Source organism: Spea bombifrons, chromosome 9 (genome assembly GCF_027358695.1).
Source record: "Spea bombifrons isolate aSpeBom1 chromosome 9, aSpeBom1.2.pri, whole genome shotgun sequence".
Lineage (NCBI taxonomy): Eukaryota > Metazoa > Chordata > Amphibia > Anura > Pelobatidae > Spea > Spea bombifrons.
The window spans coordinates 42,200,180-42,219,048 of NC_071095.1; the positions used below are offsets into that span (position 1 = coordinate 42,200,180).

General features: G+C 39.5%; 2 protein-coding genes across 3 annotated transcripts in view; one reads left to right on the forward strand and one right to left on the reverse strand.

Moving 5' to 3' along the window:
* The window catches only part of TTBK2 (tau tubulin kinase 2), a 35,010-nt gene extending 30,527 nt beyond the window's left edge, over nt 1-4,483 (reverse strand). For both annotated transcript variants that reach the window (XM_053475276.1, XM_053475275.1), the window contains exon 1: nt 4,273-4,483. The gene's annotated coding sequence lies outside the window, so the exon portion shown is untranslated. The remainder of the gene's footprint in view (nt 1-4,272) is intronic.
* Nucleotides 4,484-8,628: 4,145 nt separating this feature from the next.
* LOC128505001 (photoreceptor outer segment membrane glycoprotein 2-like) lies at nt 8,629-14,122 on the forward strand. Its single transcript, XM_053475278.1, has 4 exons — nt 8,629-8,765; nt 9,925-10,528; nt 13,052-13,298; nt 13,784-14,122. Exons 2-4 carry the CDS (start codon nt 9,948-9,950, stop codon nt 14,048-14,050), a joined length of 1,095 nt encoding a protein of 364 aa, XP_053331253.1. The 5' UTR covers nt 8,629-8,765; nt 9,925-9,947; the 3' UTR covers nt 14,051-14,122.
* Nucleotides 14,123-18,869: the final 4,747 nt, after the last annotated feature.

The following is an 18,869-nucleotide window of genomic DNA, read 5'->3' on the forward strand; positions in this document are numbered from 1 at the left end:
CCCTTGCCATTGGAGCAACCAGCATTGCAGAGGCTTTAAAAATAAACAATGTAGCACTGACCTGGTAAATGACATGCTGGCAAGTGCTTTTGGGTCAGCGCTATTGGTTAAGCTCTGTGAATGATCAGAACACAACTTAGCCAACAGGTGTGAGTTGATCATTACTACACCCATACAATGTCCCTTTAACACCAACCCCACCACCTAACCCCAACATAAACTGGTACCTGTCTTCTGGAATGCCCCCCATCGATTTGTTAAACTCTTCTCCTACTTATTCTAACTTTCGCTCTAAAACCCACATGTTCAGAGAAGCATACAATCTATCATCCTTATACCCAAAACCTGCATTCTGAAAGAAACCATCTTTTCTCCCACCTTGGAGATCTCCAGGCCATGAAACTTCTCCACATGACTCTCTAAAATGAAATCATCCTCATCTAAGCAGTCTCTCACCTTCTGTCTAAACTCTCCCACAACCTCCTAGTAGGTAGTAAGCTAGCAAGAACAGGACCTTCTTCCCTTTCTGTACCGGTACGTTTCAACAGTTGCCAACCAAGCTATGCGAGATACATCTGAAATCCTAAGAGATGCGATGTCAGAGATCACATACACGTTTTGGGTTATTTAGAAGTTTCCGGTACTAAGCCCCCCAAAACCATGTGCATATTTTTTCAACCTTTCTTAAGCCATCTTATGATCCTGTAATAATGGAATATTAGAAAAATACAAACACAAAATAACTACAATAGGTAGAGACAGATGGGAACAACAGGCACTAAAACCCTGGCAACATCATTTGTACTAAATTAAAATTACATAACCCTGGGAATGAATATCTATGAATTGATGTTAATACATAATATAAAATACTACTCAAGCAGGAAAAAGTTCAACAAGACCCCCCAGGTGCATGAGCAGAAAGTTCTTCCATCAATTTCAAAACTTGTACACAAATGGCAAAACATAAGGGCTGGTGCACTGCAGCTTCTCCTAAAGGCAACTTTCCTTTTTATTTATCCATTTCAACTGAAGAATGCATATCAATGTAGTCCATATATGCATTTTTGTTTAGTGAGGCTGCATGGGGCCCTCGGTGGCAGGAAAAGGCTTGTTAGACCCCCCATATCCCAACATATCTCCTGCATGGCAAATATCTGGGGGGGCAAGTGGGGGGACATCGCAAACATTAAAAGCGATTTCTCGACTATTATATGCATTAGTGGGCATATGATGGCTGAATTCTACTTTAAAAATGCATTATGCAGGGTCAACCAAGCCTTGGTTATAGGATACGTTCTCAGGAGTTGACCCTTCATGACATATAATAATAATGTCCTACTTTACTGAACAGATAGCTTATATATCAAAGTATTCTTCACAGAGAGTATGTTGTATAAGTAGAATGGCCTTCCAACATAACCGGATGGTCCGATGGTTCTCATCCAGGATCAAATTCTATAAAGTTCTGAAGTACATTTCACCGTGGTGCTAGGGGCTACATCATTAAAGCACTACAGTCAAAGAAAAGGACCGAGTCACGCAGCCAATGGAACGGTCCAGCAGGATCATTTTATTTGGTTGCTATGGTGATAAGGCTGCTTTTCAAACTTTGTGCCCGGGTCAATTTTTTATATCTAGCTTCCAACAGAATAAATTTACCCCCCCCCCAACTGAACCGCTCATGACGCCAAACAATTAGCATTCATTTTATAAAAAAACAACCATTTTTATTTTCTGAAAGGGCATCCCAACACCTGTAATACAATAAGCAGCGACTCCAGCTCCAGTGATTTGGGAGTTACAAAGACGCGTAAAACTCCCAACTTCAAAGAAAAAGAAAGTGTGCAGCTGGACGTCTTTATTTATATAAAATATATAATCTGAATTAATTAATATATATGAAATACTTTATGTGTAGCTGTTTGGACCAACCATACTACAGATGAACAACTTTACTATAATTTCATGTTTTCAGTGGATAGTTTATCCTTATACTGTACTGTAGTATCTAAGCTGTGTAAGTGATCCAAGTTAACATAATGCTTACAGCAGAACACGATGGGACGATACAAAACAATAAATAAAGTCCTATTCCCAGGATCTGCTCAATTACCCCTCTCCATTAACATATCTCTGTCCCGCTTTGATGAAGACTTTGGAGGCGAAACGCATCGCAAACTTGGATTGCTGATTGGTGCAAACCGTAGACTTGACTTTTGGTTACCGGGGACACTTGCAGGATTTCCTCTATGCGAGTACAGGCGCAGGACTCTACACATCTTATGTAAGATACTACATGTCAATCAATGTATGGATTGTCTCTGCAATGGTGCAATGGTGGGTTTTCATTTTGGAGGTCTGGAGCGATTGTGGGTCTTCCACCTGGGGACAATCTTTTGTGTTTGCGCTTGAATTATTTGACACACATTTTCACACTGATATTATGTTTTCTTTCTTACATGTTATTGGTCAAACGACACCATAAGAAGACTTCCATCTCAATTTTAGGCAGGTCAACATTTTTCAACTATTATTTATTGCACGTTGATATTTTGAATCGTATTTAGCTTTTCCACGTGTGTTTTGGGGGAATTACACATCAATCTTCGCTGCTGCTACTGCACACCATTTGGAGCTGGGTTTACAGTATTTCTGTCGATCTTTTTGTTTATCCATAACATGGATGGTGCCATAGAGTCGATCGGTGAACAGCGGCACGTTTAATAGATAATGTCTTAGTTAGCTCGGGTAGAGTCCTAGACAGCGATTTATCTACTGCGCACACCCTGATGGTTAGGAGTCGCTATTAATCTTTGTTTTCCATCTCAGATCTTTCTCTCAAATGTGCAATAGGAACCAAGAGGGTTCCTTCGAGACAGCAGTCAGCATCCAACCCTCTGTGCTTTAGCCTTCTGACAAATAATGTCCCCCTGGAGTTAAAAGGTTAATTGCACCCTGCAATGAGGAGGAGATTGCTAGGGCCTGAAATACTAAGCAGTATTCAGCCAGAAAGCTCTGAAGACCACCAAAGGGCTTGCATTCAGATACTGACCAAGACCTTGGCAGTGAGACACAATAATCTGCAAACTCATTGTGGGGGTTTAACGTAAGATTCCACTGCATCAGGACCAGGCATCTCCATAACAGCAGTGTGTAGAGTACAGACAAAGAGCTCGTCATCATGGTGCAGTCACTGGGCACAGCGCTCACTGTCAGCATTTCAGCACAATGTGGAATGCGGTGAAACACACAGCAGCGATGTCAAAAAATACTCAGTTAGCCAATAAAGGTATCATTCAAACTCCACTTGTCTCCAAAAAATACAACGGCATTCCTATATGTAATCATCAGTAACCGTATCATTACTCACAAATCTCTGCAGTGCTATACATAGCGTTACTAGAATGTTATGTATATCACACACAATGTGTATATTACAGCATACAGAAATTGTATGATCATAGCATGACAAGTGATGCACCACATAGTGGAAATAAAACATCTGAATGCATTAAACAAATGAATGAAGCCTTGTGATAAGCAGGCGCCTGCACACATTACAGGAGCAGGTTTCTCCCTTTGGGGATCCTCTACTCTCTGGGGGGGTTCTGTTAATGCAATGTTCAGATGGAAAGGGAGGAGGGGCAACCATCAGTAAAATACAGAGACATAACAGGTTACAGGGCCCCTCCCTACTACTGTGTGTGTATACAAGACACTAAATATATATATATATATATATATATATATATATATATATATATATATATATATACACACACACACACACATACAGACATAAATTAAGTACACACAGGCGTCTACAAGGAGCTTATTTTGTTTGATCTGTGCAGTATAATACACACATCCCTGCATGGAAGGGACTCAATTGTTACCATATTCATTATCATTACACACACACACACATATATATATATATATATATATATATATATACATATACATACATACATACATATACACACACATATACATTATAAAATAAGATGCATGCTGTAATAATTAACATCACTTCAATTAATGACTCCATTCATACAATGACATATCACACAACTTTAAGCCACAGTACGAGCCGGCAAAGAGCTGTTTCTATGGTAAATCTGATTTAATGGCCGGTTCCAATAAAACGAGCACCTAATCATCTGACGTTAGCAGTCACTGCTGGGGGAAGGAGCGCCACGTACGGTGGGTATTAAAGGCACATTCACACAGAACAGGCCTCGGGGGGACAACCCGAATCCCTCTTACCTCAGTGACACCGGGAGCCCGGGGGTGACATGTTGTATATATATATATACACACTGCTTGGGCGGAGCTAGCCTTTCATCCAAACGCTAAACTCGGCTCACCACAATCCGTCTGCAGATCCTACAGGAAGCGCCTCTAAGCCGGTGAACGATCTAACCGTTACTCACCGGCTTCGTTCCCCTCCCCCCTAATAGCCCGGTCAACGGCAGCACCCCCAACTCTCCATCACTGCAGCATCACCTACGTCACAGGCCACCTTCCCAACACAAGCAACAACCTAGCCTGCTAGACAACTCCACGCCCAGTCGGTCCACAGCCACGCTCACTTTTCCAGTTTGACTACTACGATTGGCTAGCGCTGACAGTCAGTAGAGGCGTTGACGCTGCAAGTGACTGTGAATAACAGTTTGAGGGAGGAGATAAAGCCACGCCTCTTCATAGCCACACCCCCTACCAAGCCCAACGAATGCATCTAGGTTCACGGCCCGTGCGGTTACCTGGGAGATGCTCACACTAACACTGCGCATGTGCGAGTTCCGTGAGGGGCGCTGGGAAGTGTAGTTCGAGTGCTCATGAAGCTGTTGCCTAGATTTGAGTAGTAGGGTATAGGGTTGGCAAGTAGACGCCTATGAATTACACGATCCTTCAATAAAGACATAAGCTCCGACGTACCCACTGTATTAATTCAGTATCAGCGTTCTCAATATTAAATGCCCCATTAAGCAACCCTCTCTAGTAACGTCATAATTATTATATTACATTTTATTTATAGAGCCTCAGCAGAATGTGTAGCTCTATGACATTAGGGGGACAATGTTTGAACAAAGACACTCAGCAATTGGATAAATGAGTGCAATTTTATTCCAAACGTGTAGGGGTCAGCGAGGTAATTGGCCCCGGGGCCAGTCCGAAATTCTTCTTCAACCGAGTTGAATTGGCCCACTTTCAACAGATGGGAGTACAGTGGGATCACATAATGCGATGCAAGCAACCATAAGTAAACAAGCAAGGTGTGTATGTGTAAATATATGATGGTGCACGTATAAGTGTGTGTTAGAGTGAGTCAGGGTGAGATACTACATCTACATCACACCACGTTAACAGCAGGACATGGAGGTATGAAGAAGACACAGGAGCTGATCCGATGTCTATTTTGGTGGCCGGCTACGCGAGAGGACCTTTTTGCTTATGTATCGGCTTTTCAGGTTGCGCAAGTTCCAAGACGTCACAACGTCATCCAGCCGGTCTACTTCAACCCCTGCCAGTATCCAAACAACCGTGGACTGGCGCGACGATGGATTTTTAATAACCAGGTGTAAAGATCTACCAGTTGTTCACCGTTTTACGTCACCTATGGTTATCACCCTGTTTCTCTACCTGATTCTCCCATATCCTACTTAGTGCCCGAGGCCACCACAAAGACTCGGGCAACTCGTTCGGTCATTCCGAATAATACGTTGTAACCTTATCAAGGCGCAAAAAGCATACAAGACCTACGCTGACCGACTGAGCTCCCCTGCTTTGTGTTATCAACAGGGAGATAAGGTCTGGCTTTCTACCACCCATCTTCGCCTTTTTTGTCCCACCAAGAAACTCGGTCCTCGACTCCTGGGACCGTTTTCTTTCATTGAGATGGTGGGTTCCGCTGCAGTCCGTCTCCAGTTGCCTAGTACCTATCGTATACACCCTGTTTTCCATGTATCCCTTGTGAAATCTTGGATTCCCCCCTGCAAGCGCCTCGACAGACCCTCTACCTCCCCAACCCGTTGAGAATGCTGGGAGGCGGAATATGAGGTCCAGCACATTCTCGACTCCGCCAGTGCCAGTCCTCCTCACAAAGGTGTCCGTCGCTAGCTCCGTTGTCCGGTTCTTCACCGGGGATAGTGGAGGAACAACGATGGACACACCAGCAGGAGTGACGGCGCTCCTGCATGTTGTCCCAGCACCGCCTTCTCCTGCATACTGCGTGATGGGAGGAAGGGTGGGCAGGACAGTAGAGACAGACTATAGTAGGGAAGGTTCGGGGGGGCGGATCTTCAGGCGTGACGTGGGACTGACTATAGGTAGTATAAAATAGAAAACAGGAGAAGAAGAGGGACAATTCTGCTTGTCTGGGGTTCAATTGCTTTGCTCTTTGTAGATACTTGAGCTTCTTGTAATTAGTATTGTTGAAAGTGTGACAGGCCTCTCCTAAATGATGCCTCAATTCTTCAAGGGCAGCTTTTATCTTGAGTAATTCTCTGTCAGTCACAATATATATATTTTTTCAGATGCATTTGGTTTTCTGGATAATATAACCCAGGATGAAGGGGTATTTTGAGCACACCACACAGTAGCCAAAGAATGATTGTGCTTGTGTCCATGCTTGTACCAACCAATGACACTAATTCCTCCAAGGAGTGAGGTGTGGCACATCTGGCTAATTCAGTCTTGAGGTAATCTGAGAATAACGATCATAACTGATCAGCCACTGCTGACACATGAAAGCCGGAAAACTGTTACATTTTAAAATGCACGATCGGGCATTCCCTTCCAGGTTGCGTCACTAGGAAGGTCATTGGAGAACAGGATATCCCCTGCAGTGGATATCCTGTCCTTCAATGAGGCACAGACGCTGTGATCTCTATGCAAGTCTGTGGGGACTTGCATAGAGATCACAGTGTGATCGGTACAGGGGGATCGCGGGGAGGAGAGTGAGAAACCATGTCTCTCACCCTCCTCCCAGGCTGAAAAAACAAAAAGGAGGGGAATTTTTTTTAAATCACTAAAATAATACAATAAATAATAATAATAAAAAACAATAAAGTGAGCTAAGTGATGTCATTGTGACATGACTGGCATTAATAACATGTTCAAGAGGTCCCTAAGAGGACCTCTAATCATTTAAAAAAATATATGTATATATATATTAAAAAATACAAAAGATATTTTTTTAAAAAAAAATATATAAAAAAGGTAATAATAAAAAAGAAGAAAAAAAACTTACATCCCATTGCCCTAACACAACATCTACCCAGTATAACCCTCCTGCCCCCGTTCACAACCCTCAAACCCGTTAAGCCATAGGCATAAAAATTCAACGAATAATGTACACCTTATAGTATGTTCCCTATAAGTGTTGGAAAAGTATGGAAAATCTATATAAATTAGGTATTTATGAAATCAGGACACATGAATTGATAATTTTGGAGGGGATTTTCCATCACTTTACCTAATTTTTTGATGATTCAGAGGGAAAATTTCTAAAAGAATTAGGTGTTTTTTTTTCAAATTTTCACTAGTTTTTACTAAATTTCTCATTCTAAATTTTCAGCTAATCATCTAACTATGGTATCAAAAGAAAGCGCTATCTCTCTTTGAAAAAACAATATATAGTTTCCATGGGTACACTCTTCACAGGAAAAGAGAATAATCGCTGAACTGACATAATGCAAAAATGACAAAATTGCTCCGGGACTTGAGGTACCAAAAACCAGTGGGATTGAAGGGGTTAAGTAATTCAGTATTGATAGAATGACATATAAAAGTTGATAAAAAAAAACTTTTCCACTGCTTTTTTTCATTATTGCCAAATTATCCCTGTATTAATATGCATTATAAAGCTAAAAGGACATATTTTCTCTCATACATTTCTGATGAAGTGGCCCACTGCAGAAAAAAACTTGGACAAGCCAATGACAGCAGCCTAGAGATCATCAGCGCGGGGTGGGTATTTAGGGCAAACTAGCGTGCGGAAACCAGGGCAGGATTGTCTTGGCCCCTATTAGCATTGAAATGTCTTTACTTGGAAATGTGTTAGAGCTCTTATTGGAGACAGGAGGATGTGAAGGAGGATGTGAAGCCAGATCAGGTAGGCAGTTCTAGTCATGACTAGGCATCTGGTTAGCCTCTAAGAGGGAAGAAAGGGAGGGTATATATGGGGTAGAGCCATTTACTTCTATCCCAACTTGGAGATCATAGACTGACCTTCAGGGCCAACCCCTAGAGAGTTCTACAGAAAGGGCTGTCCATAACACTCCGTAACACAAGACCATTTCCAGATACATGTCTCGTGCTGATCATTTTCTTCTGCAGAGGAAATTCTACTATTATCTCAAGTCTTGGCTGCTCTTATTGGTGGAATTAATGATATACACTAATAAAACAGATAGAAACATCTGAGAAGCAAAAAAAGTTCATTTAACTAAGCATCCTATTTAAAGCATACTAAAACATTCTGTTTATTAGAGTGCTTGGCTCCATTTGCCATCAGGGGCACTGATAAATCTATAAGCCATAATTAGACCAGAAGGGATTAAACTAGCCAGAATGCTGCTCTGCTCATTCTACAAATCCCTTGAATCATGTTCTGTTCATTTTGGAAGAAAAGAGATTACAATCCCAAACGACGGCAGACTTTGCAAGGATTCTGTACAGGGCAATTTTCTATCGCTCCTACCGTTAAAATAGTTTTGTGTGGATTATATGAAATACCGATCAATCACTCATCACAGGTAAGATTCTATATGTAACCTCGTTCATAAAAAAGCTATATGAGAGAAAAGCAGTTTAAGAGGTTCACGCTTATTATAAATCCATGTATGCATGTATTAAAAATATTATTTTGAAACCCATAACAGCAATTACAAAACGGAATGCTAGCATGTGTAGCTGCAAAAAATGTAAACAAGTGAATAAGTACCAGATAAATAAACCCATCACATTTGTTTCACTTTAAGGACATCCAATATTTGCCTTGCTTCGTAATTTTAATACATGCTTTCTGTGCACACATTTTTATGTCTACAAAGCCGATATTGAAGAGTCATTCTGGTCGTATTGTACTGTATATAGACCTATGACCCATGTACTGTATATTATTATATAAAAGAAAGAGTTACTGTCACAGTCACCGGCATCAATGATACTTCAGGACACAGTTCTATCAGAAGCATACCCGTTAGCAGTTATGTAGCTTTAATGAAATTATCAAAAATGTTATCAATGTTATTTCATTTTTTACTATATAGTTTTTGTTTTATATATAAAGAGCATTAACTTGGGTTTTGTTTTTTTTTTTTTCTAAATATGTATAATATTGTAAGCATATCACTTTTGTATATATATATATATAAGTTAAATACCCCTTGTTCAGAAAGAGGATCTAGTTTAAGACGTATGACAAACCTTAAAGAACATTACAGCTATTTTGCTTACTTATACCAATAATTAGGGGGATTTTTCCATTGATCAGTAGCTTTTACAAATTATCTCAGTGCTGTGTTCTATTATGGTTAGAAATTGTATGTGATATTTTTACTGGCCTTTTAATTTATAATGTGCAGAATATATATATATATATATATATATAATTTTATTCACCATAAAGGGAAAGGGTTAGTCATGGGAATTTCCTCTATTTTATTTATAACGGGCTCTATCACAACTGGCTTTTATTAAAACATATTTTAACTTATAGGCATATAATATGCTCTAATAATTCACAATTCAGCTCTTGCAGGCAATAGTAGTTCCTATTTAAAGTGTACCTGTCATGCAGCTGGTACATGGTGTCACACCATCTATTGATACGGATTGTTTTCTTAATTATCTTTCTTTCTATCTTTTTTTTTCCCAATATCTTTCCATGTCTTTTCCATATCTTCTCCACAGCCTGACACATTTCATGTCTCACAATGGCAGTGCTTAAACTTAAATTCACCAAATCCAGAAGGGGTCGATTGGCTCAAGTCCTTTGGATTCTCAACTGGGTGTCGGTGGTGACTGGGCTTATTATATTCAGCCTTGGTCTGTTTCTTAAAATAGAAATCAAGAAACGGAGTGAACTGATGGCAAATGGGGATATCCACACAGTTCCCAACTTGCTCATTGCTGTGGGCATAATTGCTTGTGTTATCAACTTCTTTGGTGGAAAGATCTGCTATGACTGTTCAGATGCAAACAAGTTCTCCAGATGGAAACTTTTCATGTTGCCCTACATCATCTGCACTTTCTTCTTCACATTCTGTGTTTTTGCTGGAGCCATAATGTGCTATACCATGAGGCATGAGTTAGAGTCTGCCCTGTATCTTGGCCTTAAGGATGCACTAAAATTTTACAAAGACACAGATATCCCAGGACGTTGTTTCTTAAAATCGACCATTGATCTACTCCAGATTGATTTTCAGTGTTGTGGGAACAATGGATTCAGGGACTGGTTTGAGATCCAGTGGGTGTCTGCGCGTTACCTGGATATGAGTTCCAAGGAGATTATTGAGTAAGTGATTTTATGTCAAATGGGAAATAGTCCTTGTTACAGAAGACTTTGGCTAGCACACTTTGCTAATGCATATCTTACAACATTACTCATATCAGTCAAAAATAATGCTAATTTAGTTTTTTTAATTAATATCATTTTTTATTAAAGATGGACTGTCACATCTGAAATAAAACCACAACCAAATCTAGTACTGCAAACCATCTTTCGCATCCATATTTTGGTTTATTATTATTGTTGTTTAATGGTTTGTTTTTATTATTAATATATGGGAAATTCCATATACGGAATATGCAGCGCTGGTGGTGTTATATCTACAGTATATACTGTATATATTCATATATATATATGTATATATTCCTCCTCCTACTAGACAGGACAGAAACAACAATTTAAATACCCCCTCCCATGAAACATCAAAGTCTGACAATTTCAAGGAAAACTTTATTGGGTGGGAACAGATATATGCTACTGGAGGATAATGAAGGAAATGAACAAGTAGTGTCTTGCAAATGTCCAAAAACACATCCAACCTGCTACTTTGTAGATGTAACATTAGGTAGAACATCTGGTGACTCCGCTCAGAAGTGTGAAATGAATCTTCAGAGCAAGGTGAGGTTTTGATAAACATACTCTTCTGGGTCTTAATTAGGTAATTAATAAATCCAAAGGTGTTCTCCGTGAAATAGATCCCCACAAATAGATTAAGAAACAATGTTCTGGCAACACAACTGCCACCCTTTCTTGTTTGCTGAAGAATGCAAAAGGAAGGTACGATGACCACTTGCTTGAAATGAAAAGTTCAAAACACCTTGGACCAGAACTCTGCTGCAAAGATTAGTTAGACAATATTCTTTTGCAACTGCTTAAAAACATAGAAAGGGCTTGTACTTCACACACAGTGTAGAGGTGATGAAACACAAAGTCCATCCCTATGATTGAGGGCACCAGATAGTTTGTGTCCCTGATCCTCTATCGGAGACTTTAAATATGAGTAAGTGAGAGCCTAAGGGAGGGAGGGCGTTATGTATGTATTTTAAAGTGTGAGTGTATGTATAAGTGTGTATGTTAGTATGAATGAGTATGTATAAGTGTTTGTATGCATGACTGTAAATGTAAGGATGTGAGCATGAATGTGTATGTAAATGTGTGTGTGTGCATTAGCATTGGTGTGTGTTACAGTATGTGTTAGTGTGTTAGTGAGTTTGTGTGTGTAAACATGAGTGTGTTTACAATATTTGTAAATGTTTTACATGCTGGTGCATATGACCTACTGGGGAGGGGCCGACAGGGTCACTTGGCTTAACCTGCCCTCTGGACCAGAAGGTGCCAGCCCTCTACTTGAGACTGCCTGTTCTTGAATAGTCATCCCCCAACCTGAAAGGCTTGCGTCCATGAATATCACTACTCTACTCAGAATGTGCTACCAAAGAAGGAACTAACCACCATCTTATAGACACCTTGATGCCTATGAGAAGACGAACATTCTTGGACAGTGTAGTTGGAGAGTCATTCTAGGCCCTTAGAAGAAACTCAGAGAGTGGCTGCATGTGGGCTGTGGGCAAAAGAACTTCTAGTTTGGAAGATGACAAAAGACCAGGGAACACCATAAGCTACTGGATGGAATAGGATCTGCTTTGGCAAGAACCAGATGTTGTCATTACTAGAGCCTACAGTAGCAGGATGGTGACAGTAGTGTGACTGCTCACAGAGGGTGCAAGCTGCAGTAAAGACAAGGATCCGTGGGAGGTAAGAGGGAAGGTATGGGAAGGACAAGGAAGAAGAACGTTGTGAGCTGCCTAGATGATGGGAGAGGAAGAATATGTGTATGTATGTGTAAGTATATGATGTTAAAGTATGAGTGTGTAGATGTCTAAGTGTATGGTGTTAGGATGAGTTTAAATGTTAGTATGTGCATGTTTTTTACCATGTCTTTAGTCCACTTTGATACATTTTAGTAAGCGGGCATAGCAAAAGATGGAAAGTTATAACTGAAGTGCCAAAAGCTTATTTGACTTAAACACAAAATTCTAGGTTGGCTGCATAAAAAGTATCAACTTCTTATCAACTAAAGCTCATGTAGTGTGCCTCAAAGTACCAGGGCTGTCCTATCATTGCCAGTCCAGACCTCATTTTTATTACTAAACATAGAAAGTGTGTTTGTAATGTAATTTTATTAATTAGGACAGGGGTGACAAGTAATGTGACATAATATTATTTAAGTGCTAGTTTGGGAAGAAAACAATGCACCCATGCCTAAAGTGTAAGTTTTTATCCAAGAAATGGTTCATTCAAATGAGATGTCGAATATCGAGCATTACTAATCATATTTTTGTTAGGGTCTCCTTAGGATAGTGTAATAGGGTCAGTGTTTGGTAACCACTGTTTGGTAAAATTAAGTAAGTTTTTGGAGATCCTGAAACTTCGCATGTCAAAAACCTAATAATTTTACATCTTCATCTCTGGGCATGCAAAACTAGTATACACTAAAGAATATGTTTAACGTTGTTTTTCTGTTTACAGCCGCTTCAAAAGTAATGTGGATGGGAAGTTTCTGCTGGATGGGGTGCCTTTCAGTTGTTGCAATCCCAACTCTCCTCGTCCGTGCATTCAGCATCAGATCACGAACAACTCTGCTCACTATAACTATGATTACCTGACAGAGGAGCTAAACATTTGGATACGGGGCTGTAGAGAGGCTCTTTTGGAATATTATGACCAAATTATGCAGTCAATTGGTCTAACTGTCCTTCTTGTGTGGCTCTTTGAGGTATGTATTGAGACTTTTTAGTAGACCTCTAAAAATACACTGCCATATATACACCACACGAAATGGTCAGGTGCACTCCTTGCCAATGGTTGCTGAATTTCTTCAGTTTTCCTGGATTGAGACCAAGTTCCTCTGAGGTATTGACTTCAAATGGTACTTAGCTCTAGGCTGCTATCCACACAGCCCAGATTAATCAAATAGGTTGTTCTTGCAAGACCTAAAAGATAATTACATTATAGAATGATTTAGTTGCATCCATAAATCCACACACCACATTTTTGCTTTAAGTTAATTAGACAAAAAGCTCATAAAATGTATATATATGTAATGTATACACATAATTCCTACATCTTAGGTAAATTTGCTGTATCATGAAAGAGTGAGGGTATACCAGGGCTTGTGTAGGAAATTGTTAACATTTGATGGATGACTTTAGAAGAACACATGTAACTCCTGCTTTAAATCTATGTGATGTTTGTCTCCAGCTTTCAGTGTTAACTGGTGTACGGTACCTGCAGACGGCAATGGAAAATGTTCTGATCCTAGGTGACCCAGAAAGTGAATCAGATGGTTGGTTACTTGAAAACAGCTGTGTAGAAACAGCCAAACACAATTTTCAAATCATCAAGAACCTTGGCAAAGCCAACCAGATCTCCACTGTGGCTGGGAAGACTGACCCAAATGTGGACATCCCAACAGCAGATTATGGCCCAGATAATGTTCCTCCAAAGTCCATTCCTACTATCAGCTGAACTCTGCCACCATAATTTTTACTTGGCCAGGATGAATGCAGCAATTACTAAAAATGACGTTTCATTTCTCAATGAGGACATATTCTATGCTGAAAACCTTACGATTTGTTGATTTCTGTCAGCATAAATATATTTATGATATCTAAAGCTTTAGAGTTAGAGTTTTCATTAGGGAATCTGTAATGCTCTAGGGATCTGTTGGATTTATTGGCAAAGACTTCAGGACTGATATAATCATGCCCAGTGCATACAATGGAAAATAGCCAGTAAGATAGTTCAGTTGGTAAATGCCCTACTCAAACCTCATGGTTGCAGGTTCAAATCTATAAATGAGTACCATCAATTGGGTAATACTAACATATATTATGCAGCTGCAGAGTCTGTTAATTCCAAGAGTGTGTACTAAAAAGTGCTTTAAGAAAGATGCTTTATCAATACTGTTGTAGTATTACTATGTAGTTGTTAAAATCATTTTAAACTCATATAGACCTGTTGCAGATCTACAGGAAGACCTCAGGGTTATAGACCATTATATCTGGGTGTACAGAGATAAAGGCTCATGGATGCCACCTCTTTGATATTTAAATATGCAACATGTCTTAGTGTCCACATTGTTGTATAGTTATAATTACATTGTGGCTTATTGTTATACCGCATAATCCTGTACATGCTAATCCCTGTTTTACCATCAATCTGGATGTTGTTCATGGTTTTTCAACATGGTTCCTTACGCAGAAAGCTTGTAGCGTCTTCATTCCTCTACATGAAACATGGTGCCAGAAGTAACGAGAACCTGAAAAAAAAAAACACTTTTTTGCACAACATTAGCTACAGGACACATGGACTCTTCAAGACAAATTGTAACCACACATGGACATACACAGAAACTGGAGTTTGAACTTGTGGAAGCCAGCTGAACTTGTGATTGTCTTGGGTCGGTAAAATTCTCTATCCCTGCAGAGCTGTACATGATGGACAAGAGGGATCCTTGATGGAACAACTGCTAACATGGAAATATGAGGATTCTTTAAAGATCCAGTAGAATTTGTGCCACGAGAGGTTCATTTTGACCTTGACATGTCTCTCCAATTTCGTGTCCACCCTGAGAGCATTTAAAGAACAGATGGCCAAGTATGAGGTAGGTGGACATATTGCTCCAGTGATTAAACCATCTGACTATATAGGTAACATAGTGATTATAAAGCCTTCTAAATTACATATCTGCATAGACTCAATTTTTAAAAAAAATTTAAACTAAATTAATGTAAACAAACTCACTACATCAAGCATGGATGTTCATGCTTGTCTGTTACTTGTGATACTATTTCTACAATGGAAATTGTATATTGAGAGCAGCTATATGACAACCCTCTGGGTGTCTGTGGCACCAGAGGTATTTTAACTTAAACATGAGCTCTTAGCTAGGCTCGGTGGTATAGCTTTGGGGATTCAGATGTGGAGAATGATCATGACAGCAAACTGTTGGCACTTCACTGCCAGTAGAGAAGGACTTAGTTTGAAGAAACTACAGTTTAACCCCTTCACTAGCCTAGTACCGGTACATCCCAAAAAAAAAAAAAAAAAAGCATCCAATAAAGTCTCTTAGGATGTACCAGTACGTCCTGACTTTCATGCAGCGGCAACGGTAAACCATTATATAAGGAATTCCCAGATCGCATCCTCAACCATGACCTTCTAGTTGAGGTCAGCGGTGAGAAATAATGCAAAAAAAAAAAAAACAAAAAAACAAACAAATAAACTTTTGTTCTCATTTGTTTAAAAAGAAAAAAAAAACACTAAAAATAATAAAATAAATAAATAAAAATCCAATAAATTGCGCATTTTACATCACTGGCACAGTAACATGTTCCAGAGGTCTCTGAAGGTCCATATTGCATCAATAACGGTGGAAAAAATAATAAAAATAAAAAACAAAATAACATAAATCATAAAAAATGATTTAATTAAAACCTTACATCCCATTGGCCAAGCTCTAAATGTAAAATGTATAAACCCCCCTGCCCCATTAAGCGATAACTATTAAAAATACCATCCTATAGGGTACTCAGCAATTGTTGGAGGTGCCCCTCTAGGACATAGAAATAGGTATGTGGGGTATGTCTGTAATCAGGGGATGTTGCTGAACAATCATTGTTCAGAAGGGGCACGTAATGTAGTAGAAATGTGATTTTGTAAAATTGTTTTTCCATGTTTCTATGGTTTTTATTAATAAAAAAAAGTTTTTTTCTGAAAAAAAGTTGTATAATTTATGTGGGTACATAAAACTTGGAAAAGAGGAATCTTAATTCAACCCACATACGGTATGTTGAAAATGGCAAAAAAAAATACAGTATTTGAGGTACTAAAACCCCCTCTAGGGAAGGGGTTAAAGTCACTTCCATGAACATATGCTTTGCTCAGAGGGTCTAAAAGCCAACTCAGAGCCGAACCATAGTGGGGATCACAGCAACAATGTAAAATCTGTGAAGCGCTTCATTGAATTTATCAATAACCTGGCAAAATTCCTCCAACACCTGGCAGAGGTGTGTAAGCCCTTGGGAAGACTTTGTTTGGCATTGGCTTCCCAAACATGACGGGTGCCGTGTGTGATAACAAACGCTCGGTCACGGATACTCCTGTATACCCAATACTATGATGTTAAAAGACCTGTCAGTGTTCAAAGTTTCTCATGCAAAAGTGGACTTGGATGTTGCCTACTGCAAGGAGGTCAGCACTCGCATCTAAGGCACTGACCTCGACTGAGCAAAACTATCACATCTGGAAAAATGTTTGAGTATATCATTTGCCTGCCAACTATAATGCAGTTTTATTAACCATGAGCAAGCTATACCAAAAATATAGAATAACAATTTAAATGTAACATTTGCAGAAGCATATTGTGCGCACAAAATTTTGGCTCTGGGAAAATTTGCAGTGTTCATCAGGATCTGTATGACATAGAGTGTGCATGATTAATCTGTGCTATTTAAATGTCACAGAGCAGAGGTTGCTCCAGATAGGGCTGCATTCAGAAATTGATCTGTTTGACCAGACTCAGAGAAAGAGGTGTCCCTGCTTGTGAAAGAATACTGGTATGAGGCACCTACCTTGGGTGGATGGAGCTCCCTGCCAGCATCCTTCCCTTCTACCCGCAATGGCCACCTCATCAATATTAATAAGGAGGACCCCATCCTTGACTCTGTAGCATCGCTATGACAGCTGATGACACGGTCACGTCATTGATGCTTCAGGACCAATGTTACCTCTAATTTTTCTTAGGTGGTGTGCGCAGAAAATTTCTCTTGAGCAAAAATTTTCCCAGAGCCAAAATTTTGTGCGCACAATATGCTTCTGCAAATGTTACATTTAAATTGTTATTCTATATTTTTGGTATAGCTTGCTCATGGTTAATAAAACTGCATTATAGTGTGATAATGTAGTATTAGTTACACAACAGTATTACTTACTGTAATGTTTTTTTAAAGGTGAAATTCTCACTGCATAAGAAAATTATGAGCGAATCACAAGCGGAGGCTCCAGGCCGCATAAAGGATAAAAAAAAATTGGGAAAAACTGTTGTGCGCAGAGGCGTACCTAGAGTATTTGGCACCTGGGGCGGATCCTGTACGTGGGACCCCCCCCACACACACTTTAAAACTGCATAGCTTCTATCGTTAGGCAAACATTGACAGGGGTACAGCATAACTGTTATCATTGTTTACTAAGGCAGACATTGACGGTGGTACAGCATAACTGCTATCATTATACACTAAGGCAAACATTGACGGTGGTGCAGCATAACTGCTAACATTATATAGTGAGGCAAACATTGACAGTGGTACAGCATAACTGCTATCACTATATACTGAAGCAGACATTGACCGTGTTACAGCATAACTGCTATCATTATATACTAAGGCAAACATTGACGGTGGTACAGCATAACTGCTATCATTATATACTAAGGCAAACATTGACGGTGGTGCAGCATAACTGCTGACATTATATAGTGAGGCAAACATTGACAGTGGTACAGCATAACTGCAATCACTATATACTGAGGCAAACATTGAGGGTGGTACAGCATAACTGCTATCATTACATACTGAGGCAAACATTGACGGTGGTGCAGCATAACTGCTAAGATTATATAGTGAGGCAAACATTGACAGTGGTACAGCAGAACATCTATCACTATATACTGAGGCACTCACTGACGGTGGTACAGCATAACACCTATCACTATATACAGAAGCACACATTGACCGTGGTACAACACAACACCTATCACCATACATTGAGCCAGACATTGACAATAATGCAGCATAACCCCAATCACTATATACTAAGCCAAACATTGATGTGGTGTAGGCCTACCACTTTAGTGTCTGGCCTAGTATCTATATATATATATATATATATATATATATATATATATATATGCACCGAAATGAAAATTCTGGACCTGAAAATTTAGCATTCACTTGACTGAAACCGAAAATGACCCCCCACACACACCTTTAAAAACAAAAAAAAACACTTTCATTAAAAGTAACACACCAAAATTAGACACAAAAATCAACAACTATATATATATATATTGTGACAGTGAACCGGGCATGGTGGTGGATAACATATATATTTCTAAGAAAATACTGCAGTGCAATGTATTTGATAACCCCAGGGAGAATGTTTTTTTTACCAACAAAATAATAGTAATGTTGTAGTTATGTTTGGGTCCCTGGGGTGGAGCATTTGGAGAGAAGGGAGGGCCAGTGCTCCACTCCACAGTTTACTTGCAGCAGGTGATGAAGCCAGT